Here is a 24,305-nt window from a genome sequence, read left to right on the forward strand (position 1 = left end):
ATAAATTTTCTCATTTCTTAAGGAAATAACACTAATGTTGTGCTTTGGATTATTTTTTGTGTGGCAGGTTAACTTTCCTTGAGATTCCAGACGACCCACGGAAGTGGCAAGTTGAGACACCTGTTGTTCCATATTCTTGATACTAGCTCTGGTTTCGGTCTGAAATGCTTGGGTGCTTGTGGCAAGACTCTTCACTATATCTTCTAAGGCCAGATTGGAACTACTGGGTTGATGATGCAAGTTCAGATTTTGGTAATTCGGGTTCTGGAAGCTTTGCTGCTTCTAAAAGTTGTGATGATTCTGAGAATTCTGCTGAAAGTTTTTCTATTGGAAACCCGGTGGTGGCTGAAATTGTTGTCTTTGCTGATAATTATTCTGATAAAAATTTGGTGGCTGATTAAAGTTTTTCTATAGCTGATATCATCCGACAGTTTTGATTGGAGCATCATCCTCTTGCAAAATCAGACACATATCAGTTGGATGTTTCATCTTCAAGCAGATTCTGCATGGTTTCTTTGCAGCTACTTTATCTTTTGTCAGGAGCAAAACAACCTTTTCCAGTTCAGATATCTGATATTCCAGATGAACAGTGTTGACTTCTTTGACATCCCTTGGTTGATCTGGATGCCACTTGTCTTCGGTTCCGGATTGTTTTGACTCTATCGCCAGCTTTTTGATCAACTCCCGGATTTTAGTTGGTATCATACCATCCAAGGAACCACCACATGAAGCATTTATCAGACGCCTCTCCATGGGTGTTAGACCTTCACAATAACAATTGTAGAGCTGGTAGTCACTAATCCCATGTTGTGGGCACCGAACCAGAAGCTTCTTAAACCTTTCCTAGTAAGTGTGTAAAGCTTCTCTTTTTTCCTTGTTTGATCCCAAGGATTTCTCTTCCGGGACTGGAGACTCGCGTTTCTAGAAAATACTTCTCTAAGAACAGCTTCACGAGTTTTGTCCATGTGGTGATGGAACCATATGGGAGTTCATATAGCCATTTTCTTGTTGAATCTTGAATTGAAAAGGCGAATGCCCTTAGCTTTATCTGGTCTTCAGTGACAACATGTGGCTTCATTCCTGAACAAACCACATGAAATTCCTTGAGGAATTTATGTGGGTATTGGTTTTCCAATCCTCTGAAAGTGGGAAGAAGATGTATCAGCCCAGATTTCAACTCAAAGTTCTGGGCTTCGGAAAAGTAATACATAGGGGCTGCTGATTGACTTCTTGAGTGGCCCAATCTTTTATGCTTCATCTCCATTCATGTCCGATTCTTCAAATTCAGATTCTGAAGAATCTGTGGGTTCAAATTTGACTGAGGGTACAGTAGAGTATGTTTTATAGGGACTATCAGAAGGTTAAGATGGGGGGTACTTTCTAAAAAACGGATATGATTCATTCCACAAGGGAGTACCTTGTGGTGTGATGATTTCTGGAGGTACTGAAGATGATGATGAACCAACTGATAGTTTTCTCTTTGCAGCTTCTTTATTTAGTTTCCTTGCAGTTCGCTCGATTTCTAGATCAAAAACTAGTGGTATACATGAACGAAATTTTTTGGATGCAAACTATTAGAAAGTGATGAGTTTATAATACTCTTGATCGATTAGATCTTATAACAGGCAAATCAAGAAAGTAATAACAGTAAGACAAAAAAACAAGAATGGATCTGAATGAGTCGAATGATTCTATTAACTCAATCCTCAGCAGAGCTCGATGAAGAACTTCCGCTGTAGAGGATTCTAGGGTTACAAAAGATAAGAACGTGAACGCTATTAAAATCTCTATCAAATCTTACCTTCTTGAATGCATGCAAGCATCTATAAATAATAAACCCTACAAAATAACTCACGGATGGACAGGCCAATACCGGAGACTAAACTGGACTAGCTAACAAGCCCAAGACGCAAAACTAACTTGACCTAACAATCTCCCCCTTTGCGTCAATTGGAGCGAGACTATCACTTCTTCTTGCTGGGTCCAGCTGTCGGAACCTTCTTAGTGGTATTAAACAGAAGAGGGATAAGAGCGAGGATTGTCTGTCTAAAGCGAATGTACCACTGGATCATATCATCGAAGTACTTCTTGTCGTCAGCTAAGTTTTGCTTGCAACGATGAATGATACCCAAAACATGTTCCAGACATGCAGTGGTGTATAAATGTTTGTCTGCCAACGCGAACAGGCATTTTTGGCCTTTGTTTCTGGTAAACATAACAGAATTTCTTTTCGGGTCTATCTTCCCCATCTGCATCATATTCAGATCACTTGCAGAGCCAACAGGAGAAATAGTAGGCTTTTTCTTGAAGACACTAGCGATCTCCTGATCCATCTTGGCAACTTCCATGATGTAGTAGACAAGCATCCTCTTGAAGTGGTCAATGATTGGACCATATTCTGCTTCATTTGTAAGAAGGATGTTGTGCAAAATTATCCAATCATGTGGATTCAATTTGGGAAGATCGACAAGCGAAATGGCATGTTCGGTCTTGGCAGAACCTCTCAGCACCTTGAACCGAACGTTCGTGAAGTTTCCTTCCCGATACGGTTTGAGGACCCGAACGTTGATAATCTTCTGAGCGCTCCATGTTTGATATTGTGGTTGGGTAGCTCTCAGATAGAACTCGACAAGATCCCTGTCAACCTTAGGATGAGGATGAGGGATATTTACAACGTTGTCAAAGGCATGGAAGATGAATGCCTTTCGGGTCAGTGGCATGTCGAACTGAGAATCGACAGAATTGATACGATCAAGTGAGATCACCGGTTCGAGCCACAGGATGCTTGGGGTTTCAATGGTTTCTTTCAGCAACTTCTCAAGAGTCCAAGGAGGAAAAAGGGTTTTCCTACTCTCAAGAAGGTCGTGATCTTCTTTCATATTTCTTTCAGCTTCCTCAGCCTCTCTAGCAACCCGAGCGCTCATATCAGCATCCTTATCTCGACCTTGCTTTTTCAAGAGATCAGCAATCGTCTCTTTGTCGTCGTCACTATCTTCAGCAATTTGTTTCCCTTTTTATTTTACACCCGAACCTGAGGCTTGGCCTGTTGGAGGAGGTTCGGTTGTTTTTGTTGCTGTAGAAGTGGGAGGCGGTTGAGATACATTCTCTCCCCCTTGTTTCGGAATGGACACGAACTCAAGGAGCCCTTCAATTTTGCTCAGGAGAGAAAGAGCAGGAGCAAGCTTTTCCGCGAGAGTACGCCTCACTGAATAGTTTAATATTGGATCATGTGCTTCAAGGATGTTTGAAAATGCTACGTGGACATCCGAAACACACGATGAAATCACCTCTCTTTCAGATCGAAGAGACTCAATCTCCTTTTGAGAATTGGAGAGTTGAAGATTCTTGACCTTAAGAGCAGTGGTCTTTCTAGCGAGAGCGTCCATGAGGGAGTTCTCGGCAGCTAGATCTTCTTGAAGCCTGGTGAGGCGCTCCTTAATGGTCGCCTTAAACGCGGAGTTGTCATCGGTGAGAGTTTGACGAAGAGTGGTGAAGGACGTCAGTTCAGAGGCAACTGAGGTAGCCAGCTTGTTGACAATGGGGTCAAGCTTCGTTTTAGTGGCTTCGGCAGTTTCCTGTAAAGACTGAAAAAGAGAGGAGGCATCAGTAAATAGTTTTTCGACTTTTTCGGTCGCAGCAGCACAGGCTTTGGTGCATGCGTCGATGGCGGCAGTAGCTGAGCTAACGGAGGCTTCATGAGCCTTAGTAAAAGCGTCATCTATCCTCTGAATAGCAACTTCAGAAATGGTAGACTGTGATGAAGAAGAAGAGGAAGCGATGAGAGAATCAATCTTCTCGTGAAGCTCCTTGAGATGCTTTTTGGTGACGGGGGCATCATCATCATCGTCACTTTGCACCTGATACGAACTGTAGTAGACCGAATCAAATGTCATGTCCTCCACACCAATAAAAGGTTCTTCATCCTCTGCGGACTGAGCAGGAGAGGAGGGTGGAGGTGAGGGTGGAGGCTCGGTAGTGGAAGTAGGTTCGGATTGTGAAGTAGGTTCGGTAGTGGGAGTGGGTTCGGGTGCTTTAGTAGGATCCCCCGTATCAGATACGTTGGTTCTTACTTCAGCTGTTGTTGTGGTAGCTTCAGTGAAAATGGGAGGGGGTACAGGGATAAAGGTAGATGGGATTTGAGTGGTGGAGGTTATGGGGGGAATGGAAATAGGAATGGTGACTGGTGGAGAAGAGATAGGTGAACTGGAAAAGTGTACTTCCGGGGTAGGCGATCGTGGAGGAGTGTTACCACGAGGAGACTCGTTAGAGTCTGAATTATCTTCCTCAGATTCGCTTGAGGAGGAAGCTAATATCAGCTTTCGCCTGGGTTGGGTTTTTCTCTTCTTCAGTGGAGGAGAGTGAGCAGCCTTGGTAGGTTTTCGTTTCTTGGGAGAAGGGCCTTTCGCTCCCTTGCCAACCTGCTTGTCTTTTCCCTTTTCAGTCTTCTTTCCCCTTGGAGCAGGCTTATCAGCTTCGTGGATGGATTTGATCAACTCAGGAGTGAGCTCTCTAGGACCAGAGCGACGAAACTCCTTGTAGGTTTGGATGATACGGCTGTCAGCAGGAACGTCTCCAAACATTGACTCAGGAATGGAGCCAATAAACTGAAATTTTGATGCATCGGAGACTATGATCTTCGTGGTATGGAAAGTACCAATCGAAGAGAGTGGAGAATCAGCAACAATGTGGACATGATACTTGTTCATCACCCATTTTGTGACCAACATCCAGAATCGAGCGTAGGAGATCTCTGAATGTCGAGATGTGGATGCAAGGCTCTGGATCAGTTGCTGCCATAACACCGACCCATAATCCAGGTTGATACCGTTGTATACCCCATAAAGAATCGTGATGAACAAACGACTCGCTCCGTCTGAACCGGCACTGCGTTCAGATAACCCTTTGAACAACACAGTAAATAACCCGTTCCACTGAGGAGGTAGACACGATTTCTTGAACTTAGTGACTGTTGTCAGCACCTCAGTATATCCCATATTATAGAACATAGAAAACAAGTGACCCACTGGAATGGATTCAAGGTTAATCGTAGATGAATCGGGTTCAAACCCTAAAAGTGAGCAGAATCGCTGCTTAGAGATTGACGCCTTGTGATCAAGAATGTCGAAGAAGATCCTATCGACAGACTTATCGTAATGAGCAGTGGTGAAAATTTGGGATAAAAATTCCATTGGAACAGCTTCAGCTTTGGTGATAGCAGGAGCAAGCGGCGAGTATTTGAGGCATTCGATTATCGGGAACATGAAGGCGTCGTAAACGTGTGGAGTAAGATCAATGAGCAGACTCTGTTGAGGACGAATTGGCAGGATATGGGAAGTGGCATGAACAGATGATGAATCCGCCATTGAAGTGAAGAAGTTGGGAGAGATGATGAACAGTAGAATTCTCAAAGCTTTTCTTGCGCTCTGAATTTTGGGTGCGGTAAAGAGGTAAATAATGGTCAAAATTACCTTTTATACTGTGGCTAAAGGAGAGAGAATAATCCGTTCCCAAATCTTCGAAGGAAATACGAAGGGTTTTCCGGAGGTGATTGATGCGTGACAGTTGGTGGCCCCGATGATTACGCAGGAGAGAGAAGAACTGTCCCGATTCACATGCCTTCCCATCAGGCGCAGGTGATTGATGCGTGACAGTTGGTGGCCCTGATGATTACGAAGGGTTTTCCACTTCACACGCCTGTCATTGAAGCGTCATTTGAAAATCAAATCGATTGGACTCCCGCCTGAGTCAGCATCTTATCCCTTTAGAGAGGAACGCCATCTTAAATCAAAATGACCACGTGTAATAATGTGAGCCACACGTCTTTTATAACTTCAAATCCCATTAAAAAAATGGCTTGTAACTAATGAAACCAGAATTTTGGAAAATCAAAAAGATTTTCGTGCTTAGTGTGTAAAAGAAAAGGAAATAAAGCAACACATATGAGGGAATTTGTGATGTCAGTAAAGACACGAAACAATGGATCCCGGGCACGAATCTCTTCCTTCAAAGTCAAGAGAGACTTTAAAGTGTTTGTGTGGTTTCCCGTTGAATAACGATCAGACACTTATTGAGAAGTGTTGAAAGGCTTCTTGTAATCAGGCTAATTTAGGTGGCTTTCGCTTCAGTTCAGAATTCCTGATCTTGATATAAGACAGAAATCGAACGAAGTACTTGTGAGACCAATGTAGTCTGCTGAACAAGTAGGTTTGAAATAATTTAAGTGGCAATGTCAAATAGTTTATGTAAAATCTAAAAAAAAAAATTAAAACTGGATTCCAAGGGAAGAAATGTTATGGGATTTAACAATTTCATAGGAATCACACAAAAGGAAATTAGAGATTTCACTTTCCATCCCCATGGATAAGTTCGTCAATTCGTTAGTGAAAGCTAGAACAAGGTTGATTGTTCACCGTCAATGCATAATAAGTATTGAATTGTGGGTTTCACTTAGCACGTAGTGGCACGAAGCTAAGATCATGAACACAGAAGTTGTGTAACCATAAACCTTAGTGGTAATTTATGAGAGTCTCAAGGGTTACGTTTATAAAGCGAATGAGATGGAGAAAAATAGTGTAGATGGTGTAAAGAGACCAAAGTACCTCTGCTATTAAAATAAGGACCAAGCAGAAAACTCTTATCTCATGTGAGAAGAGAGTAAGGTAGCTCATGATTAGAATAAATATAAAAGCCTAATTGGGAAGACAAGGTTTGTATATACCAAGTCAGTAAGGCTATTATTCTTAATCGGGTGAGGCTTTGGACACATACAGCAGCATGCTTCTAGCGACACTTAACTAATGAAAGAATTTCCACACAAATAGCCACACAAAAATATGAGATAAAAAAAATTGCATACAAAAAAATGTTTTTAGAGTTTTCGATAAAAAAAAATTTGAAGTTTTTAATTTAAAGAGAGAAAAAAAATTGAGACAAAAAACAAAAAAAAATTTGGAACCGAACCCGAGCGTTCGGTCTATTTCGGTTGCAAAAAAATAAATTTGAGAAAGAAAAGAATTTTGAAATTAAAATAAAAAAAAACTTTGAAAATAAGAGAGATGAAATTTGAAAAGGATACAAAAGATTTATAGCCAAAGAAACTACCTTTGAGTGATAGGTGAAGATAAGAGAATAGGACCAAACCCCAGCGTTCGGTTCATTTCGCTTCCAACTTTTAGTTTTGAAAAGTAGTTTTTGGTACTGACTCCGATTCCATCATTCCTAGCCCGTGTAGAATTTTATTGAAACTCGCTTCAGGAAGAGCTTTGGTGAAGATATCGACCAGTTGATCAGTTCGAACAAAGTGAATTTCGACGTTTCCATCTTCCACACGATCCTTTATAAAGTGATACCTCAGTGCAATATGCTTGGTCTTGGAGTGTTGCACTGGGTTATAACAGATCCTAATTGCACTTTCTGAATCGCAATATAGTGAGATCTATTTCATATTGAGTCCATAATCACGGAGCTGGCTTTGGATCCAAATCACTTGAGATGTACAGGAGGCAGCTGCGATGTACTCTGCTTCGGCTGTAGACAGAGAAACACATGTCTGTTTCTTTGATTGCCAGCTAACCAATTTCCCGTCTAGGAATTGGCAGCCTCCAGTGGTGCTTTTCCTGTCTAAACCACATCCTCCAAGGTCTGCATCTGAGTAGGCTTGAACGAAGAAACCTGAGTTTGATGGATACCATAGACCGAGGGAGGTGGTTCGTTTCAGATACCGGAGTATGTTTTTCATTGCAAGCATATGTGGTTCACGAGGATTCGCCTGAAACCTAGCACAATAACATACAAAAAACATTATATCAGGCCTGCTATCAGTAAGGTACATTAAGGACCCAATCATCTGGCGGTATAGCGTAATATCGACTGCCGGTTTTTCTAAGGATGGTGTAAGCATGGTGCCGAACGCCATTGGAACTTTGACCTTTGAGTCTCCCATCATGCCAAATTTAGCAAGAAGAGTCTTGGTGTATGCTTCCTGGTTGATAAAGATGCCTTCGGGTCCCTGTCTAATATTTAAACCAAGGAAAAAGTTAATCGGACCCATTGAGCTCATTTCAAATTTAGTCTCCATCAGCTTTCTGAATTCAGCTGTTAAGCTAGGATTCGTTGAGCCAAAGATGATATCATCGACATAGATTTGAACGATCATAAGGTGGTTACCTTCCTTCTTACGAAAGAAGGTTGGGTCAACCGAACCTTGTTTGAATTTTTACATCTTTAAGAACTTAGTTAGCGTTTCATACCATGCCCTAGGTGCTTGTTTCAGACCATAAACTGCTTTGTCCAGAATATAATAGTGATTTGGGTACTTTTCATTGACAAAACCAGGAGGTTGCTCCATGTAAACCGTTTCTTCAAGTTCTCCATTCAGAAAGGCGCATTTTACGTCCATTTGGTAGACCTCGAAGTTCTTGTGTGCACCATAGGCCAGAAATATTCGAACAGATTCCAGCCTAGCTACCGGAGCAAAAGTTTCTTCGTAATCAATTCCTTCTTCCTGGCAGTATCCTTTCACCACGAGGCGAGCTTTATTTCGAATTACATTGCCTTCCTTGTCCATTTTGTTTCTAAAAACCCATTTGAGACCAACGACTGAGGCATCTTTAGGAGTTGGAATGAGGCGCCATACCTTGTTTCTTTCAAACTCATTGAGTTCATCTTGCATGGCTTGTACCCAATCGGAATGATCAAGAGCTGTGTTGACAGTCTTAGGCTCAACTTTGGATACGAAAGAATTATACATGCAGAACTCTACTTTGGAGAATAGAGATGATTGCTTTGCCTTCAGTTGAGATCGGTTCAGGACTTTTTCAGAGACATTACCCACTATCTGAGATACAGGATGATCTTTGGTCCATTTAATAAGAGGAGGATAATTTGGATCATAAGATGGATCCAATTCGGCGTTGACCATTTCTTCCAATTCAGATTGACTATCGTCATCGAAAAACATATCGGAATTTTACCTCTCGACTGATGAGCTCTTAGGTGCGGCAGAACTCTCAGGTGTAGTTGGACTTTCTGGTGCTACAGGACTCTCGGGTGTAGCAGAGCTTTCGGGTGCTACAGGACTTTCGGGTGTAGCAGAGCTTTCGGGTGCTACAGGACTTTCGGGTGCTACAGGAATAGAATTCTCCCCCTGAAAGTGAGTTCAGTTGATTTGCAGGAATGGATTCTCCCCCTCGACTGAAGTACCTTGCTGAGGAGGTTCGTTTGGAACTTGTTCTCCTCCACCCATTTGTTTGGCTGCATCTTCGACGATTTGCTTTAGATGGTCGATTTTGTTGTCTGCTGCCTTGGCTTCCAAGAGAGTAGCTTTCTCAGGTTCATCGAATAATTCCACAAACTGATCAAACAAATTAGAAATGGTGGCCGTGACCTGACCTGTTTGAGAGAAAATCTCTCCAATTGCTTCTTCAGTGGCCTTTAGCTTCTTGACGTAGTTATCATCGAAAGTCACATAATATGTTTCTTCGATCTTCCTAGAATGCTTGTTTAAGACCCGGTATGCTTTTGAAGTAAGAGAATATCCCAGAAATATTCCTTCATCAGCTTTAACGTCAAACTTGTTGCGATGTTCTTTGGAGTTGAAGATGAAGCATCGTGAGCTAAACACGTGGAAGAATTTTACGTTTGGCTTCCTGTTATTGATGATCTCATAAGGAGTAAGAGAGAAACGCTTGTTGAGATAAGACCTGTTCTGCGTAAAACACGTTGCAGCAATAGCATCATCCCAGAAATATAAAGGAAGAGAAGCGAAACTTAGCATAGTTCGGGCCGCCTCACACAAGAATCGGTTTCATCTTTCGACAATTCCGTTCTGTTGAGGCGTGTAGGGGGCTGAGAAGTTGTGACTGGTTCCTTTTTCTGCCAAAAAGTCTTCAAATTCTCTATTCTTGAACTCCAGTCCATTGTTGCTCCTAATGTTGCGAACGACTTTTCTCAGTTGCACTTCAACCTGCTTGATGAACATCTTTAGCTTACGAGTAGCCTCAGATTTGTGCTTCAGAAAGAACACCCATGTAAAACGAGAGAAATCATCAATGATAACAAGAATATACTTGCTACCGCCAATGCTTTTGATTGATGATGGAACACACAAGTCAATGTGAAGCAACTCGAGTGGTTCAACAACTTTTGTGTTTATGATGGATGGGTGACTTTGACGACTTTGTTTCCCCATTTCACATGCAACGCACAAGTGTTCTCGATCAAACTTGAGCAATGGAAGACCCCGAACATGACCTCCAGTGACAAGCTTGTTGATGTCTTTGAAGTTGAGATGTGAGAGCCTTCGGTGCCACAACCAGCTTTCGTCAGAATGAGCTTTCGACAAAAGACATATAGCTGGATTTACTTTGATTGGTTTGAGATTGAAAGGAAACATTTCGCCTTTTCGATCTGATTTAAGTATGACCTTGTTGGATTTCTTCTCTATAATCTCTGAACCTTCGTCGTCGAATGAAACCTTGAGACCGGTACCACCCACCAGTTGAGATACACTGATGAGATTGTGCTGCAACCCTTCAACGTACGCCACCTTTCTTATTGTAAAGTCTCCATTGGTTATCATCCCATAACCCTTTATCGTTCCATAAGAGTTGTTGTCGAACTTGACATTCCCACCATCTTGAAGAGATCGAAACTCCCTTAGCTCTTCCTTCCTTCCTGTCATGTGACGTGAGCAGCCACTGTCAATGTACCATTCTTCGTCAAACTGCTCGTCACTTATAACCTGCAAAAATTGAGCAGATTTAGGAACCCAAAGTTTCTTGGGTCCACGTGAGCCTTTCACAGGAACAGGAATAGTAAGAGAAACATCAACAAGATATGTTCTTTTTATTAATGTTGTTTCATCTTTCCTCTTAATAGTGAAAACTTTGATTTTGTTAGGGTTAGTTACAGATGTTTTGGTTTCAGATTTTGGTGTTTGGGTATTAGTCTACTTTCGGTCTTCCTGGACTGAGGAAATCTTCGATTTTCCTTTCAAGTTCGTTGATCATTTTGAATTTTGTGCAGGAACAGAATAGGATTTAGAAGAGAATTGAGAATGAGAAGAATTAGAATGGGTGAATTTAGACTGGGAGTTTTTCCTGACTTGAGGTTCTAAATGCCCCTTTTGTTTTTGGTCATTTGAGGGACCGAACCTGGACCTTCAGTAGCTTTTGCCTTCGTGACCGAACCTATCCTTTCGGTTGCTGTTGCTCTCGGGACCGAACCTGTCCTTTCGGTTGTTGTTGCTCTTGGGACCGAACCTAACCTTTCGGTTCTGTTCCTCATGCGGCTCGAAAGTCTTTTTCTCTGACTTTGAATTTCTATCATGATAAGAGAAATGAGTGTTTTGAGAGTGCCAAAACTGCTTTCGCTCTGAGAGATTCTTTTTGTATCTTAGGTTTCTTTGCTGCTTTTGATTTTTCACCTGTTTCGGCTGTCTGTGGATGTTAGCCTTTTGTTTCAGCTTCTTGTCAGCCGGTTCACTTTTCACAGATGATGTTTCGCTTGTGAAAGTGACTTCTTCTACAAGTATTTCTTTTGTGCCACTAGTGTTTGGCACGTCAAAGTTGTCAGGCTTATTTAGCGGCTCTGGTACATATCTTCCTTTTGTTTTCCAGGACGTTCGCTCTGACAAACCAACTGTTTCGTCGGCATTATCTATAGGAGCAGACCAGAAGAACTCATCACAGCCATCTGCGTTATCTTCGTTCACTATGGCAGTGAGTTCGGCTGTTTGATGCTCGGTTACTCCTATGACTTTATACACCTGATTTGGAGTAGTTCTAACCTTTTGAAACACAAGAGCTTTTTCTTTGAGGGATGGGGACTTATTCTTGGACAAACGAGCGAATTCCACAGAATTTTCAGAAATTAGGTTTTTGTGGTTTTCGGGATCGCTTTTGACAAACTCAGAACAGTCAACTTCAACCTCTACAGAAATTTCACTCATATCATCGTCTTCATTAAGTTTAGATGCGTTTTCAACATCAATTTTATTTTCTGAACTTAAATTCGCACTCAATGAGTCGAATTTTTGTATGGTTTCGGTCCTTAGTTTCAGCTTATCGTTTTCATCCAAAAGATTTTTCAGCATGTCCTTATGGTCTTTGGACTTTATAAAAGATTCTATTTTGTCCAGACCATACATATAAGTAGGATTCACATCATCAGATGATACAACACTTTCACAGTTGTATGCTTCAGCATCGATTTCATCCTCCTTAAACTCAAGGAAGGGTAAAATCATGCGATGTATTTTCTGCCCTATTTCACAATTCAGATGCAGTTGAGTAATGTTAGCATAAAGTCTTTTAGCAATCAAACAAAAAACATTTCTTTGTTTTAAAAGTTTCAAATTGTCTCTTTGCAAATAAATGTTTTCATCCTTAGACTTAATCAGCTCCGACTCCTTCTGCTCAATCCACATCCTTCGCTCCTCACTCTTGGATGACACCCTGCTTATTTGGTCAGTTAGGTTAGAATTGGTGACCCGTGTTTGAGTTAAACAACTATCCGGATTTGAGATTCTTGAATTTAAGTTATTTAATTCCTTTTTATATGATTTCTGTGGAATTTTGAATGAAATAAAAAGAGATTGTACCTTCTTGATCAATTCATCAAGTTCATTGATCTACACACTGAGAGGTTTTGCTGTGAAGCATAAGTCCTCTCGCTCCTTGGTGTCCTCATTTCCACCATCTGTATTGTATCCTCTCATGTGAGATACGTCAGTCACCATCAGACACTTTCCACTGCTTTCACCACCTCTTGCGACATATGCCTTTCCATGCGAAGGCTTTCTCACCTCATCATCTTCTGAGTCGGTCGACCACACCTGTACGCCACCGAACTTGTCATCCTCTGCTGAACCCTGTACAATAAGAGCATTCATAGAATGATTAGTAGCAGCTTTCTTTCTCTTAATCTCTTCTAGCTTTTTCATCAGGATTGCCTCTTCATCTTTCTCCTCATCTTTCTCTGCCATTTTCTTCAGAACACAATCTTTGGCATAATGATTCTTTCCTCCACAGTAATAGCAGCTGACACCAGAATCTCCTTTAACCTTTACCTCTTTCTTTGGTTCCTCAGTCTTCGGCTCCTCCCTTACTTTTTCTGAACTGTAGCTTCCCTGCCAATTTCGGTTCTTATTGGTAGGAAACCTCTTCTTGATAAACCTTTTTGGATTAGACACCATCATAGCATAATCTTCCGAAGTTAGATCGTAGTCCTCTAGATTCAGATCTTCATCTTCTACTACATTCTTGCTTTTAGACAGAAGGGCCAAGGACCCCAAATTTGAGACCACACTCTTCTCTTGCATCACTATATTTTCTTGGGATTTCAGAATTCCCACCAGTTTCGCCAGCGAATATGACTTGAACTGCTCGTGAGCTTTAACTATAGACACAACAGCTCTCCATTCGGATCTTAAGCCATTCAGAAAGGTGACCTTCTGTTCAATCAGCTTCCTTTCGATATCATGTTTGATCATCTTGCTGAGAAGATGATTGAAGCGATCAAACGTCTGTGTAACAGACTCATCGGAGTTTTGCTTGAACTCACCAAACTCAGACAAAAGCAAGGTCTGAATAAAGTGCTCCAGATCTTCATCTGTGGAATACAACTCTCGCAGCCGATCCCAGATTTCTTTAGCGGTACTGTAGGAACTCACCAACCTAAACGTGTCAGATTGAAGAGCGAATCGGATCAGTCTTAATGCTTTGATGTTGCACTGAAACTTCTCCTTTTCGTCTTGAGCAACGTCTTTTACATCTTTTAACAGATCATTATACTCTTTCTAAGTTTTAATGATTTTGGATGTTCCTGAGTGAGCAAATGGTCCAGACACAATAGCTTCCCATATAAGATACCCATTATCTTCAGATCCGATGACATAGTCTTCAAAATGATGCGCCCAAACTTCGTAATCCTGGGTGTAAAGAATAGGAATCTTTGTTGTTGATCCAATACTGTTTGAGATGTTGATAGGATTAGATTGAGAATCGTCCATGCTTGATCCTTTAACCTGTTTGAAAGATCAGACTTGTAATATGCAATATTAGGGCAAACGAATAAATAATGAGATACGTCAATTATGGAGTGAAGTCTCAATAAATATCAGTTAATGCGGAATAAACCCTAATCACTTCTTTCACAGAAGAGATGTGTATGAATTACACAGCCTCCTGCTCTGATACCAATTGATGAGTGTATAAAACTCTTGATCGATTAGATCTTATAACAGGCAAATCAAGAAAGTAATAACAGTAAGACAAAAACACAAGAATGGATCTGAATGAGTCGAATGATTCTATTAACTCAATCCTCAGCAGAGCTCGATGAAGAACTTCCGTTGTAGAGGATTCTAGGGTTACAAAAGATAAGAATGTGAACGCTATTAAAATCTCTATCAAATCTTACCTTCTTGAATGCATGCAAGCATCTATAAATAATAAACCGTACAAAATAAATCACGGATGGACAGGCCCATACCGGAGACTAAACTGGACTAGCTAATGAGCCCAAGACGCAACACTAACTGGACCTAACAGAAAGCACCGTGTCCCTAGAAACGGCGTCAATTTGTTAAGACCGGTTGTCGCACTTGATTTAAACAATAAATAATCACTTCTGGTTGCACTAAAAATATAGCACAGGGAAGCAGGGTCGAATCCTCAGGCATACAGCCTAACGGTCAATGCCTTTTGCATCAGGCACAATCTAGTCTAGAAAAGCATCTTTATGTTCTGTGTAAATTTCCCAACAATACCCAATACTTCTCATAAGCTCAGAAACGTAAAGGTATGATTCTTTTCAGTTTATACCAGAGTTAAGTCCTAATACGGAACCAATCTGATACTTGTTATTTTTACCAGTTGATAAGAACAATTACAGATTCTTTTAACTGATTAACTAGATTGATAAACCCTAGCTAGGTGATCAGACTAACAAGAATTTAACACCAAACATTCATTAAGCTTAAAAATGAAATATCCAGATAAAAACACAAAACGTAAACCAAATCTGAAAACTAATCACATGAAAAGCACTAGTCTATGTAGAACTGAAAACTAAAGTTTAGCCAGACATGGCTAGATAAAATAAGCATTTACTGATAAATCTTGATAAACTAAATGAATGAGATGATTCGCAATCTTTAGATCTTCAAAAGTCGCAGAAGGATATCAGAAATCGCCTTCAGAAGTGGTTTTCGTCGTCTAGAACCGTCTCTCCTTCACATCTAATTATGAGGGTTGTATTTATACTCAAGGTGGAAACTTCTGGAGAAAGAAACCAATAACATGTAATCGTAGGTAGGCCTTGTAGGTTTTCTTAAAAACGCATATCGGGCCAATTTAATGACGTAGATTTTTGTTCTGGGATTTTTTGGACAACATGCGATCGCACGTACATGCATATGCGATCGCAGGTTTGGACTTTTCACTTCAGATGACTTCCAGACGACTTAATTTGACCCTGGGAAGCATCGTGGCAAACCTGCAATCACACATGAGATCGCATTTTTGGGCCATGTAATCGTAGATTTTTTCTTTTTCAGAAACATGAAAGTTGTCAGAAATGGTGTCTAGTTTTCAGAACATTTTGAATCTCATCAATCGGAGTTACGGTTCATGAGATATGGTCAAAATACTGACAGGGGGTCTAAGCTACCAGCAACATCCTTTAGTTTCAAATTGCAGATTCTATCTTCGTGTGATCAATTCGATCAAATGTTTCTTGACCAAAAAAATTTCCAAGCATTCCCCACTATCCTCCTTCAGTTCCAATATGCATAAAATTACATCTAACAATATCCAATGTCGATTTCTAGATCCAGAGAAGGTGATGGAGGAAGGTGGAAGGCATAAGGCGGATGGTGGACGGTGGTGGAATTAGGTGGTGGTGAAACGAGAGAGAGAGAGAGAGAGAGAGAGTTTTGAGTTGTAAGATGAAATGAGTAAAAAGGTAACTTTACATGGGTTACCTAAAAAAATTAACAAAGTTAATCAGAAGGGCCGGTGGTGAAATGTAATTCAAACTAGAAGTACTAGTTATGAAACAAGATCCATGCTTAAGGAGCATCTCTAAATAAAAAAAATAAAAGATAAAATTTCGCAGATAGTCCTTAAGCTTTTTCATTTGTCTCTAAAATAGATCATATGAAACCTTTTTTTTGCATGGATGGTCCCCACGTAGCAAACATTGCACACAAATGGTCCTTATGAATAACTTTATTAGCATATTCTATTAGATACTTGTGAAATGATGAAAATGCCCCATGTTTTTGTTTTTTATATTTATTTTATTATGTTTTTAATCTAATATTAAAAAACCAGTTGGGCCCACCCACCTTACCCTTACTGATATCACCCCCCCCCCCCCCCCCACACACACACACACAAGCACTCACATATCCATTTGTCGCTTCCCCTCCTAATTGTATCCCCTCAATCCTTCTCCTTGACTCTCTCTCTTAGAACTCCAACTTCCTCACTCTTCACTAGAACTCATACCATATACATATACATAATGAATCTAGAAAAACATACACAGTTCCTCACCTTCCCGTAAAACACGAGCCCAAAACAACAGCAACACTACTTCACTTAGTGAGATACTTTCAGATAGATTTGTGAACGTAGAGCAGTTCGTAAGGAGGAAGTCGCGGTAGGCCTATAGCCGGAGTTCGCGACCATGTCGTCCCCTAGTAGCATCCCAACATCACATACCTCTCGTCCATCTATTGTTTCCAATGTGATGTGAAACAGGGTGTGGGGAAGATGAAGATGAACAAAACTTGAAGTGTTATAGGTGTGGTTTGAAGTTTCATAAGAAAAGTTTTGATAGTTTTATAGTAACTCAAAAATCATGAAATCACAGGTTCAATTACAGAACAAGAAATCATGAAATCAAATATCAAATATCGTTTGTATTTGTAGCATACTAAAAAATCATGAAATCAAAGATCATTTGTACCATTTGTTGTATCAGGGTCGATGGATTTATGATTGTAGGTAGGTCCTTCTCATCGGCTTCTGTTGGTTAATGCTTTATTGCATAATATGTGTCCTTCTTGTTATAGGTAAGTCTGCGAGTCCTAGGTAAGTCCTTCTTGTTATAGGTTTCTTGTATATCTTTTACTCCACTGTAATGTATGTTAATGGTTCTTTCATCACTTCAAACATGTTGCTACTGTGCGCGAGTTTCATTGCTTTTGTATTTAGTTTTTTTTACTATATAATATCTTTAAGATCTTGCAAAAGTAACTTATGTGATTCTTATAATACATGTTCTTTTTTAGGGTAGTAAGTTTTGTAATCCATGCATGTGTTTTATATATTAATATGATGTAAATCCTTTGAAATAAATACTTTTGTTTTTATAGATTTTCATTGCCATGACATCAAAATTTATTACATTATTATGTTATTGGGATGGAAAAATTTGTGACGGAGAAGAAAGTATAACTTACAACAAGTCTCCAAATAAATCTATCAAGGTTCAATGCGGAATACAATTCAATGAACTCATCGATCAAATCCATATTGCTACGTCGATTGATAAGCAAAAAAAGTGCATTAAAGTAATTTGCAGATATCCATCGGTTGTTGGAAAAGTAATGAAATATATTCATCTCTCAATTACGGATGACAATGACGTTGAGATCATGTTTGATGCGTTTAGTGTCCATCAAGAACTAAGTAATATTGATCTATACTTAGAAGTTGAAGTCAATGGCATTAAAAATCACAAGAGATAACACCCAAGTATTGAAAACTAATTTTCTATATTGGTTTTCAAAGTATTGATAAAAATCTTCTATATTAATTTTCAAAGTGTTGATAAATGTGATACTAAAATTAAAAGTCTAGTCAAATTGGCCAATATTACTATAGTCTAGGGGCCAATTGTAAATAAAGAAAAAATGCCTTTACACCTCATTTAGACGGTACCAACGTAAAGTTTTTGAGTTATTTCTTTTTTGTTATCTCACTGTTTCTATACATTCATACACAAAAATAAGGAATAGATTTGGATCATCTTTGTTCCATCTCTAAACTTGATATATTCAAAATTATTTTTCATTACTTCCACGACAATGCTAAGTTTTACTTTTATTTTTGTTAATTTTTTTTAATATTAACTACAGATGTCGAGAAACTTTTCCGATAGAACAAGAAAGGGACACAACTTTATCATCGGCTATGATTCATACTAATGGTGTGCCAGACATGATTCAAAATGAGGACTTCGACATGATTTCTTAGTTTGTCGTTGTGAACAATGGAATGGATAGTGGATTTGACATGGACAATGAAGAAGATGAAATTGGTCAGGAAGATTTATATGATAATGAAGGAGATGCAAATGTAGAGGGAGATGGCATTAAGGTACCAACTAGTTTTACAAGTTTAGAAGGAATAGATGTGGCTAATGTTGACAATTGGATGATGTTACACTCTGAGAATACAAATGATTTAATTCAAGAGTTAGGAGAAAACTCTTTTAAAATTAAGGAAGAACTTATCAGAGCCATCAAGCTCTACACGATTAGGAAGCACCGACAATATGAGGTTATCGAAACATGTCCAACTATATGGAAGATAAGACGCAAGTTATGTTCACAAACTGGTTGTAAGTGGCAATTGCGTGCATGTAAACGTCAACATAATGGGTATTTTGAGATAACACGATACACAGGTCCACATACCTGTTTTCAAAATAGGATTACTCAAGACCACCCAAATCTAGGTGAAAGCTTGATAGCTCAAGAAACAGAGCACCTTATTAAGGAACAACCATATATTAGTGTCCCTACTTTGAGAGCCGAAATAATTGATAAATTAGGATACACACCTTCATACAGGAAGGTTTGGTTAGGAAAGAAGAAGGCGATTGAACGAGTATATGGAAACTGGGAGGAATCTTATATTATTTTACCAAAATTTCTTACTCCACTCCAATTTTTTAATCCTGGAACAATAGTTGAATGGTGCACTGCGAGATCAATTGACGTGGATCAAAAGGAGTTCAAACGTGTTTTTTGGGCTTTTTCTCCATCTATCAATGGATTTAAGCACTGTCGACCTATTGTTAGCATTGATGCGACACATTTATATGGCAAGTACAAGGGAAAGATGATAATTGCAATGGGAGTTGATGGTAACAATCAAAATTTTCCGCTAACATTTGCTATTGTTGAGAATAAGTCATATAATAGTTGGCATTGGTTTCTTAATCATGTCAAGAAGCATGTGGTAAAAGAACGAGAGGGCATTTGTTTAATATCTGATCGTCATAGTGGAATACTAAAGGTTGTTAATGAGCAAGGATCTCCCTGGTTGGAGCCATATAGTTTTCACAGGTATTATTTATTATATTTTGTTAACCACTTTTATGGTACGATTAATTTATAAATGACATTTTAAAATATTTTTACAGGTATTGTTTGCGACATTTCGTCAACAACTTCCATGACAAGTTTCGTAACTCACAATTGAAAGTTTTAGCTTACGGTGCTGGGAGTCAGAACCAAGTTCGTAAGTTCAACTTCATTATGGAAGAAATTGGAAAACTAAATGTACAAGCTCGCCAATGGCTTGAGGGGCACTCACTTTGTATATGGACACTTACACATGATTGTGGAAAGCGTTATGGATTGCTCACCACAATTATGTCAGATATTTTCAATAGTGTACTTAAAGGTGTTCGTTTTTTACCAATCACTTCATGTGTCCAACTTACATTCTATAGATTGGTTCACTACTTTGATGTCAAACGTCTTTAGGATCAACTGCTCAAGCTAAAGGAGATATGTTTACACCCCATGTGCTTGTAAAACAAGTAGCGTCAATGTCAAAAGCTACTGCACACAGCTTGAAATCATTTAACCGAGCAAAAGGAATTTTAGAGGTGGTTACCCAGAAAGGAAAAAATGTGCAAGTTGTTGATTTGGAGAAAAAATCTTGCACATGTGGGACATGGGAGGCATACAAATATCCTTGTTCTCATGTATTGAGTGTGTGTACCTATCTTTCTTTAAATAGTAGTCAATATATTCAACAATATTACTCAATTGTTGAGTACTCAGCTGCTAGGGCATCTGAGTTTTTCCCGGTTCCTCATGAATCATATTGGCCGAAGACAACTATTCAAGGAATGCTTCCAAATTCATAGTTAAAACGAAAGGAAAAATATCGTCCTCGCTCGACAAGACTACGGAATGGAATGGACATTAAAGAAGGGGAAAAAATAATCTTTGTGGAATTTGTAGGCAACCCGGTCATTATCAGAATACATGTCCTTCCAAACCAAGAAAAATATTTGCTTATCCATAATTGTGTTTATTCGAGTAAGATTTCTTAATTTTTTTGGTATTTTATTTTAAATGTATCCACTTTATATTAATAATTTTGAGGTTTTTTTTTTAAAAAAAATTTTGGTTACATTTACTCGATATGTTTTGAATACATTTGACTTTGTAATATTTATAAAACTTTCACTTTATTGTTTGTAACTATTGATTTTAATGTCGTCTCATATCATTTTGTGTTATTATCTTTCTCTTTAAAACACTATAAATGTTGTTTGTGTAAAAGAATTTATTGAATAGAAAACTAAAAAAAATGTTACTTTTTACACTATGATCTACTAATTATTAAAAAGAATAGTGACATGTGGTTTTGGAAATATAGTGGTTAGCAAACAATTGAATTAGTCGAAGGCATTTTTTTTTTGGTGAAATATAGATTTTCTACACTACCTTTGAATTGTTATCTTGTATGAAATAAAACTTTTTAAAAATAAAGAAAATAAATATTTTTGTAGAAAATATAATTTGGAGAAAGATGTATTACAATTAAAAACTAATACATTGAATCTTATTCGTAATATGAATTTTTTAAAGTAAAAGATTAAGAAAAACAATATATTAAACCCACTATAAAGTAAATCACATTGCTTTGGTAATTAAATTAGAAACTAAAAGGGTTTTGTAAATAAAAATTCAAAATACCATGGTCAAGATAAAAACTCCATTAAACACCTATTAAATTCTAACCACCACTTTATTTCTTCTATTGAATATCATTCAACTTTCACATTCAACTCTACTCCATGTCATCACCCACACTTTATTCAACTCTTATTCATCACCCTATTCAATTCTTATACCTCTTGCATTGTGGATGCTCTAAGTTTTAAAACAACATTGAGTATGGTAAAAGGTTTGCCATTGAAAGAGAGTCATCCCTCCTAATTTGCCTTCACACATCTCTCTCTTTTATCTCCTTTTTTATCAATGATTTCTCCAGACAGGATGTAAACAAGCAAGGAACGTAGGATTTCTTGTCACAGAGTTCTTGCTTTTCCATCCATAATGGTGTTTGATTTAGAGGCAGATCTATAAAACAAGGGAAATACCGCTAATAGACAAAAAAAGGGGGGGCCAATTTCAAAATTTAGTCATAAAAAATGACTTTTCCACTTATAGACACGCATTCCGCAGAGGGCCCTCTTGCGACCTCCGCGGATCGATATTACCTCCGCGGAGAGGGGTATTTTTGTCATTTGTCCGTCTTCTTTTTGACAAAATCGGACCCTCCTCTTTGGTCCCCCTACTGGTCCCCCGATTCCACTTTGACAAAGACGGTTCTCCGCATCGACTTACCACCGAAGATTCCAGCGACACCGACAGCCACTTGGCGACCACGATAGCAAACGACGTCATTTTCCGACGTCCAAACCGGCGACCAGGACTTCGATTACGATGTCATTCCGGCAGTAATGGAGGACAATCTCCCCAATATTTTGAGCGATGGTTTAGGCTCCCGGGTGTTTCTCGCATTCCTTTCTTTGGATTAATGTAGTATATGTATGAAATTGTTGAAAACCGATTATATTACACTGAATAAATAGGCAAAATAAAAAAATTTAGATAGCAAAAAATAGAGTTCGACAGGTGGGTTCCGGAATGGTGATGATCCATTCCACGGAGGTGTATGTCTCTCTGTGGAGGGTTATATCAGTCCGCAGAGGACCCTCCGCGGAGTGAAGTATGTTGTTTAAAAAAGCAGATTTGGTCTATCCACGGAGGTGTTGGTCTATCCGCAGAGCCTTCTCCGCGGAATGACCTTAAACATAATTTCCTAATTTTTTTATGTCCTTTTATATTAAATTAAATTAAATTAAATCTTATGTTTTGCAGCACTTAGATCTCAATCAAAAAGCGGATTTAACTTTAAAAGGTGTGGTGGGTACTATCATTAAAGATTATTTTTCGCGGCTAACACAATCACAACGACAATTATTCGAAGCTTCGCCATTTGGAATATTCTTAGGAATGCATATCCCACATGGTGATGCGTTACTTGTGCATTTGATGATGTTGCACGAAGTAAGGTCTCAAGAAGTATTTTAAATGGGGAGGTTTCTTTTTGATATACAAGGGACGCATTTGGATTTTGGTGAAATGGAATATATTCTCATTTGTGGTTTAAAAGTTGGTCCTTATGTGGATTTACTCCACGATGAAAAAGGTCGGTCAAATTCAAGTCATCATGCTCGGTTGTTCCCAGACATTTCTGATGCGTGTATGCGGTTGAAAGATTTGGAAGACTTCATTATGTCTCCAAAATATTTGGCAGTTCAAGATGAAGATGTTGTGATGCTTATCCAGTTTGTTTTTGTGTTGAAGGGAATCCACAGACGGGACGTTAAAACGTGCATTCCCGCTGCAATATACAAGCTTGCTGATAATAGAGATGATTGGAACAGGTATTACATTTAAATATTGTGTAAAAATATAATACAATAATAATAAGTATAATATACAATATGAAAATTGCAAGTTTGCATGGGGTACGTATTTTTGGAGGTATACTTCGCGGATGATGTGAGGAATGTTTAAGAAAATAGTAGAATTTAGACAATTCAAGGAGGCCAATCCTGAATCCAAGAAAATACACAAGTATATCGTTCCTGGTTTTATGCTGCCGTTTAAGGTTATTTTCTAATAAATTTAATTACTTATCATTGTTTTGTTTTTATATGATAATAACATTGAACTTTGGTTTGTAGTATAAAATATAATGGCATGATACTTATGTACGCATCCCGACAGAATTGCCGCGGATGAGGTCGTGGAGAAGTAAAACACCGTTATCTTGGGATAACTGTCCTCGAATAATCAACGTGCTTGTGGTATGGTTTTTATATTAAGGATTACTTATACTTACAAATTCCAACGTATTTTCATTTTAAACTAACAATTTGATTTTATTTTTTGTAGCCTAACAACGAACCTATTACAGTCGTGGCAAATGGAACGGAGTTGATGTTGTTGTTTTATCTTCGCTACGTCAATTGGACTCTTAACCATGAAGAGTCTCCTCCACCGCAACATAGTCCGGTCCGAAATAGTCCACCTGTTGTTACCTCGCCTCCTCAAAGAACTATGTACAAGTCGGATACATGTTTGACTGAATCTGCCACAAATGCTTCTTCCTCACAACATCCTGAAATAGAAACAACTTATACGTCAAGCGACACATCAACGAGGGTCGTAAAGAAGAAGAGTAGCACAAAGGCATTAGTGAAGTGTCTACTAGATGTTGTGGCTGAGTTATCATCTAAAGTAGATCGTGTATTACATGAAAAAGATGAGCCAAACAAACGGTTTGTAGACGAGGAGGAAGAGGAGGGGGAGATGATGATAAATGAAGAGGATGAAGAACCATATTACCATGATACACAGTTCGACTATGGTGGTTTGGAGGAGAAATTTGTGCCTACACCTACGCATGGTGAGCCGTCACAAGACCTGGGTGAACATGACACAAAAATAGTGACTCGTATTGGTAGGCCGCAACGAAAGAGGGTTGTTGCATGGTATCAGCGGACTCCGTTCACAGTGGTAAAAAAATCATATTTTAAATTTGGTATATTTCTAAAATATTACATTATTGATAATGATTAAACATGTTGATTTTTTAGATGCAATCGACACCAAAATTGAAGAAAATCAGCAAGACAAGGACGAAAAAAATAGAGGAGAGTCCTAAAAAACAAATGAGGACATTGCCAATGCAGCGAGTAGTGATGTTTCAAACCATCTCTTGTTGGATCGTATTTCTACTAATAGTTCGATGAGTTTTTGGAAAGAATGGAGTGTGCTCTCTTCCAAACTCATCACTGAACAACTTACAAAATCAGGTTAATGGGAATCATCTTCATTGGCTTGACAATATTCCCATTGCAAAATGGGTACGAGCTTTTTTTCCTAGAGCACATTTCAATATTAAATT

The 24,305-nt window shown here is 38.8% G+C and overlaps 1 protein-coding gene across 1 annotated transcript; it reads left to right on the forward strand.

The window, feature by feature from the left end:
* Positions 1 to 1,266: 1,266 nt before the first annotated feature.
* LOC145098348 (uncharacterized) lies at positions 1,267 to 22,420 on the forward strand. Its single transcript, XM_079035985.1, has 6 exons — positions 1,267 to 1,334; positions 18,152 to 18,222; positions 18,361 to 19,366; positions 19,444 to 19,706; positions 19,790 to 19,989; positions 22,208 to 22,420. Exons 1-6 carry the CDS (start codon positions 1,267 to 1,269, stop codon positions 22,418 to 22,420), a joined length of 1,821 nt encoding a protein of 606 aa, XP_078892111.1.
* The last annotated feature ends 1,885 nt before the right edge of the window (positions 22,421 to 24,305 follow it).

The sequence above is a fragment of the Lactuca serriola genome, chromosome 4 (genome assembly GCF_051521515.1).
Source record: "Lactuca serriola cultivar US96UC23 chromosome 4, Lser_US96UC23_V15, whole genome shotgun sequence".
Taxonomy (NCBI): domain Eukaryota; kingdom Viridiplantae; phylum Streptophyta; class Magnoliopsida; order Asterales; family Asteraceae; genus Lactuca; species Lactuca serriola.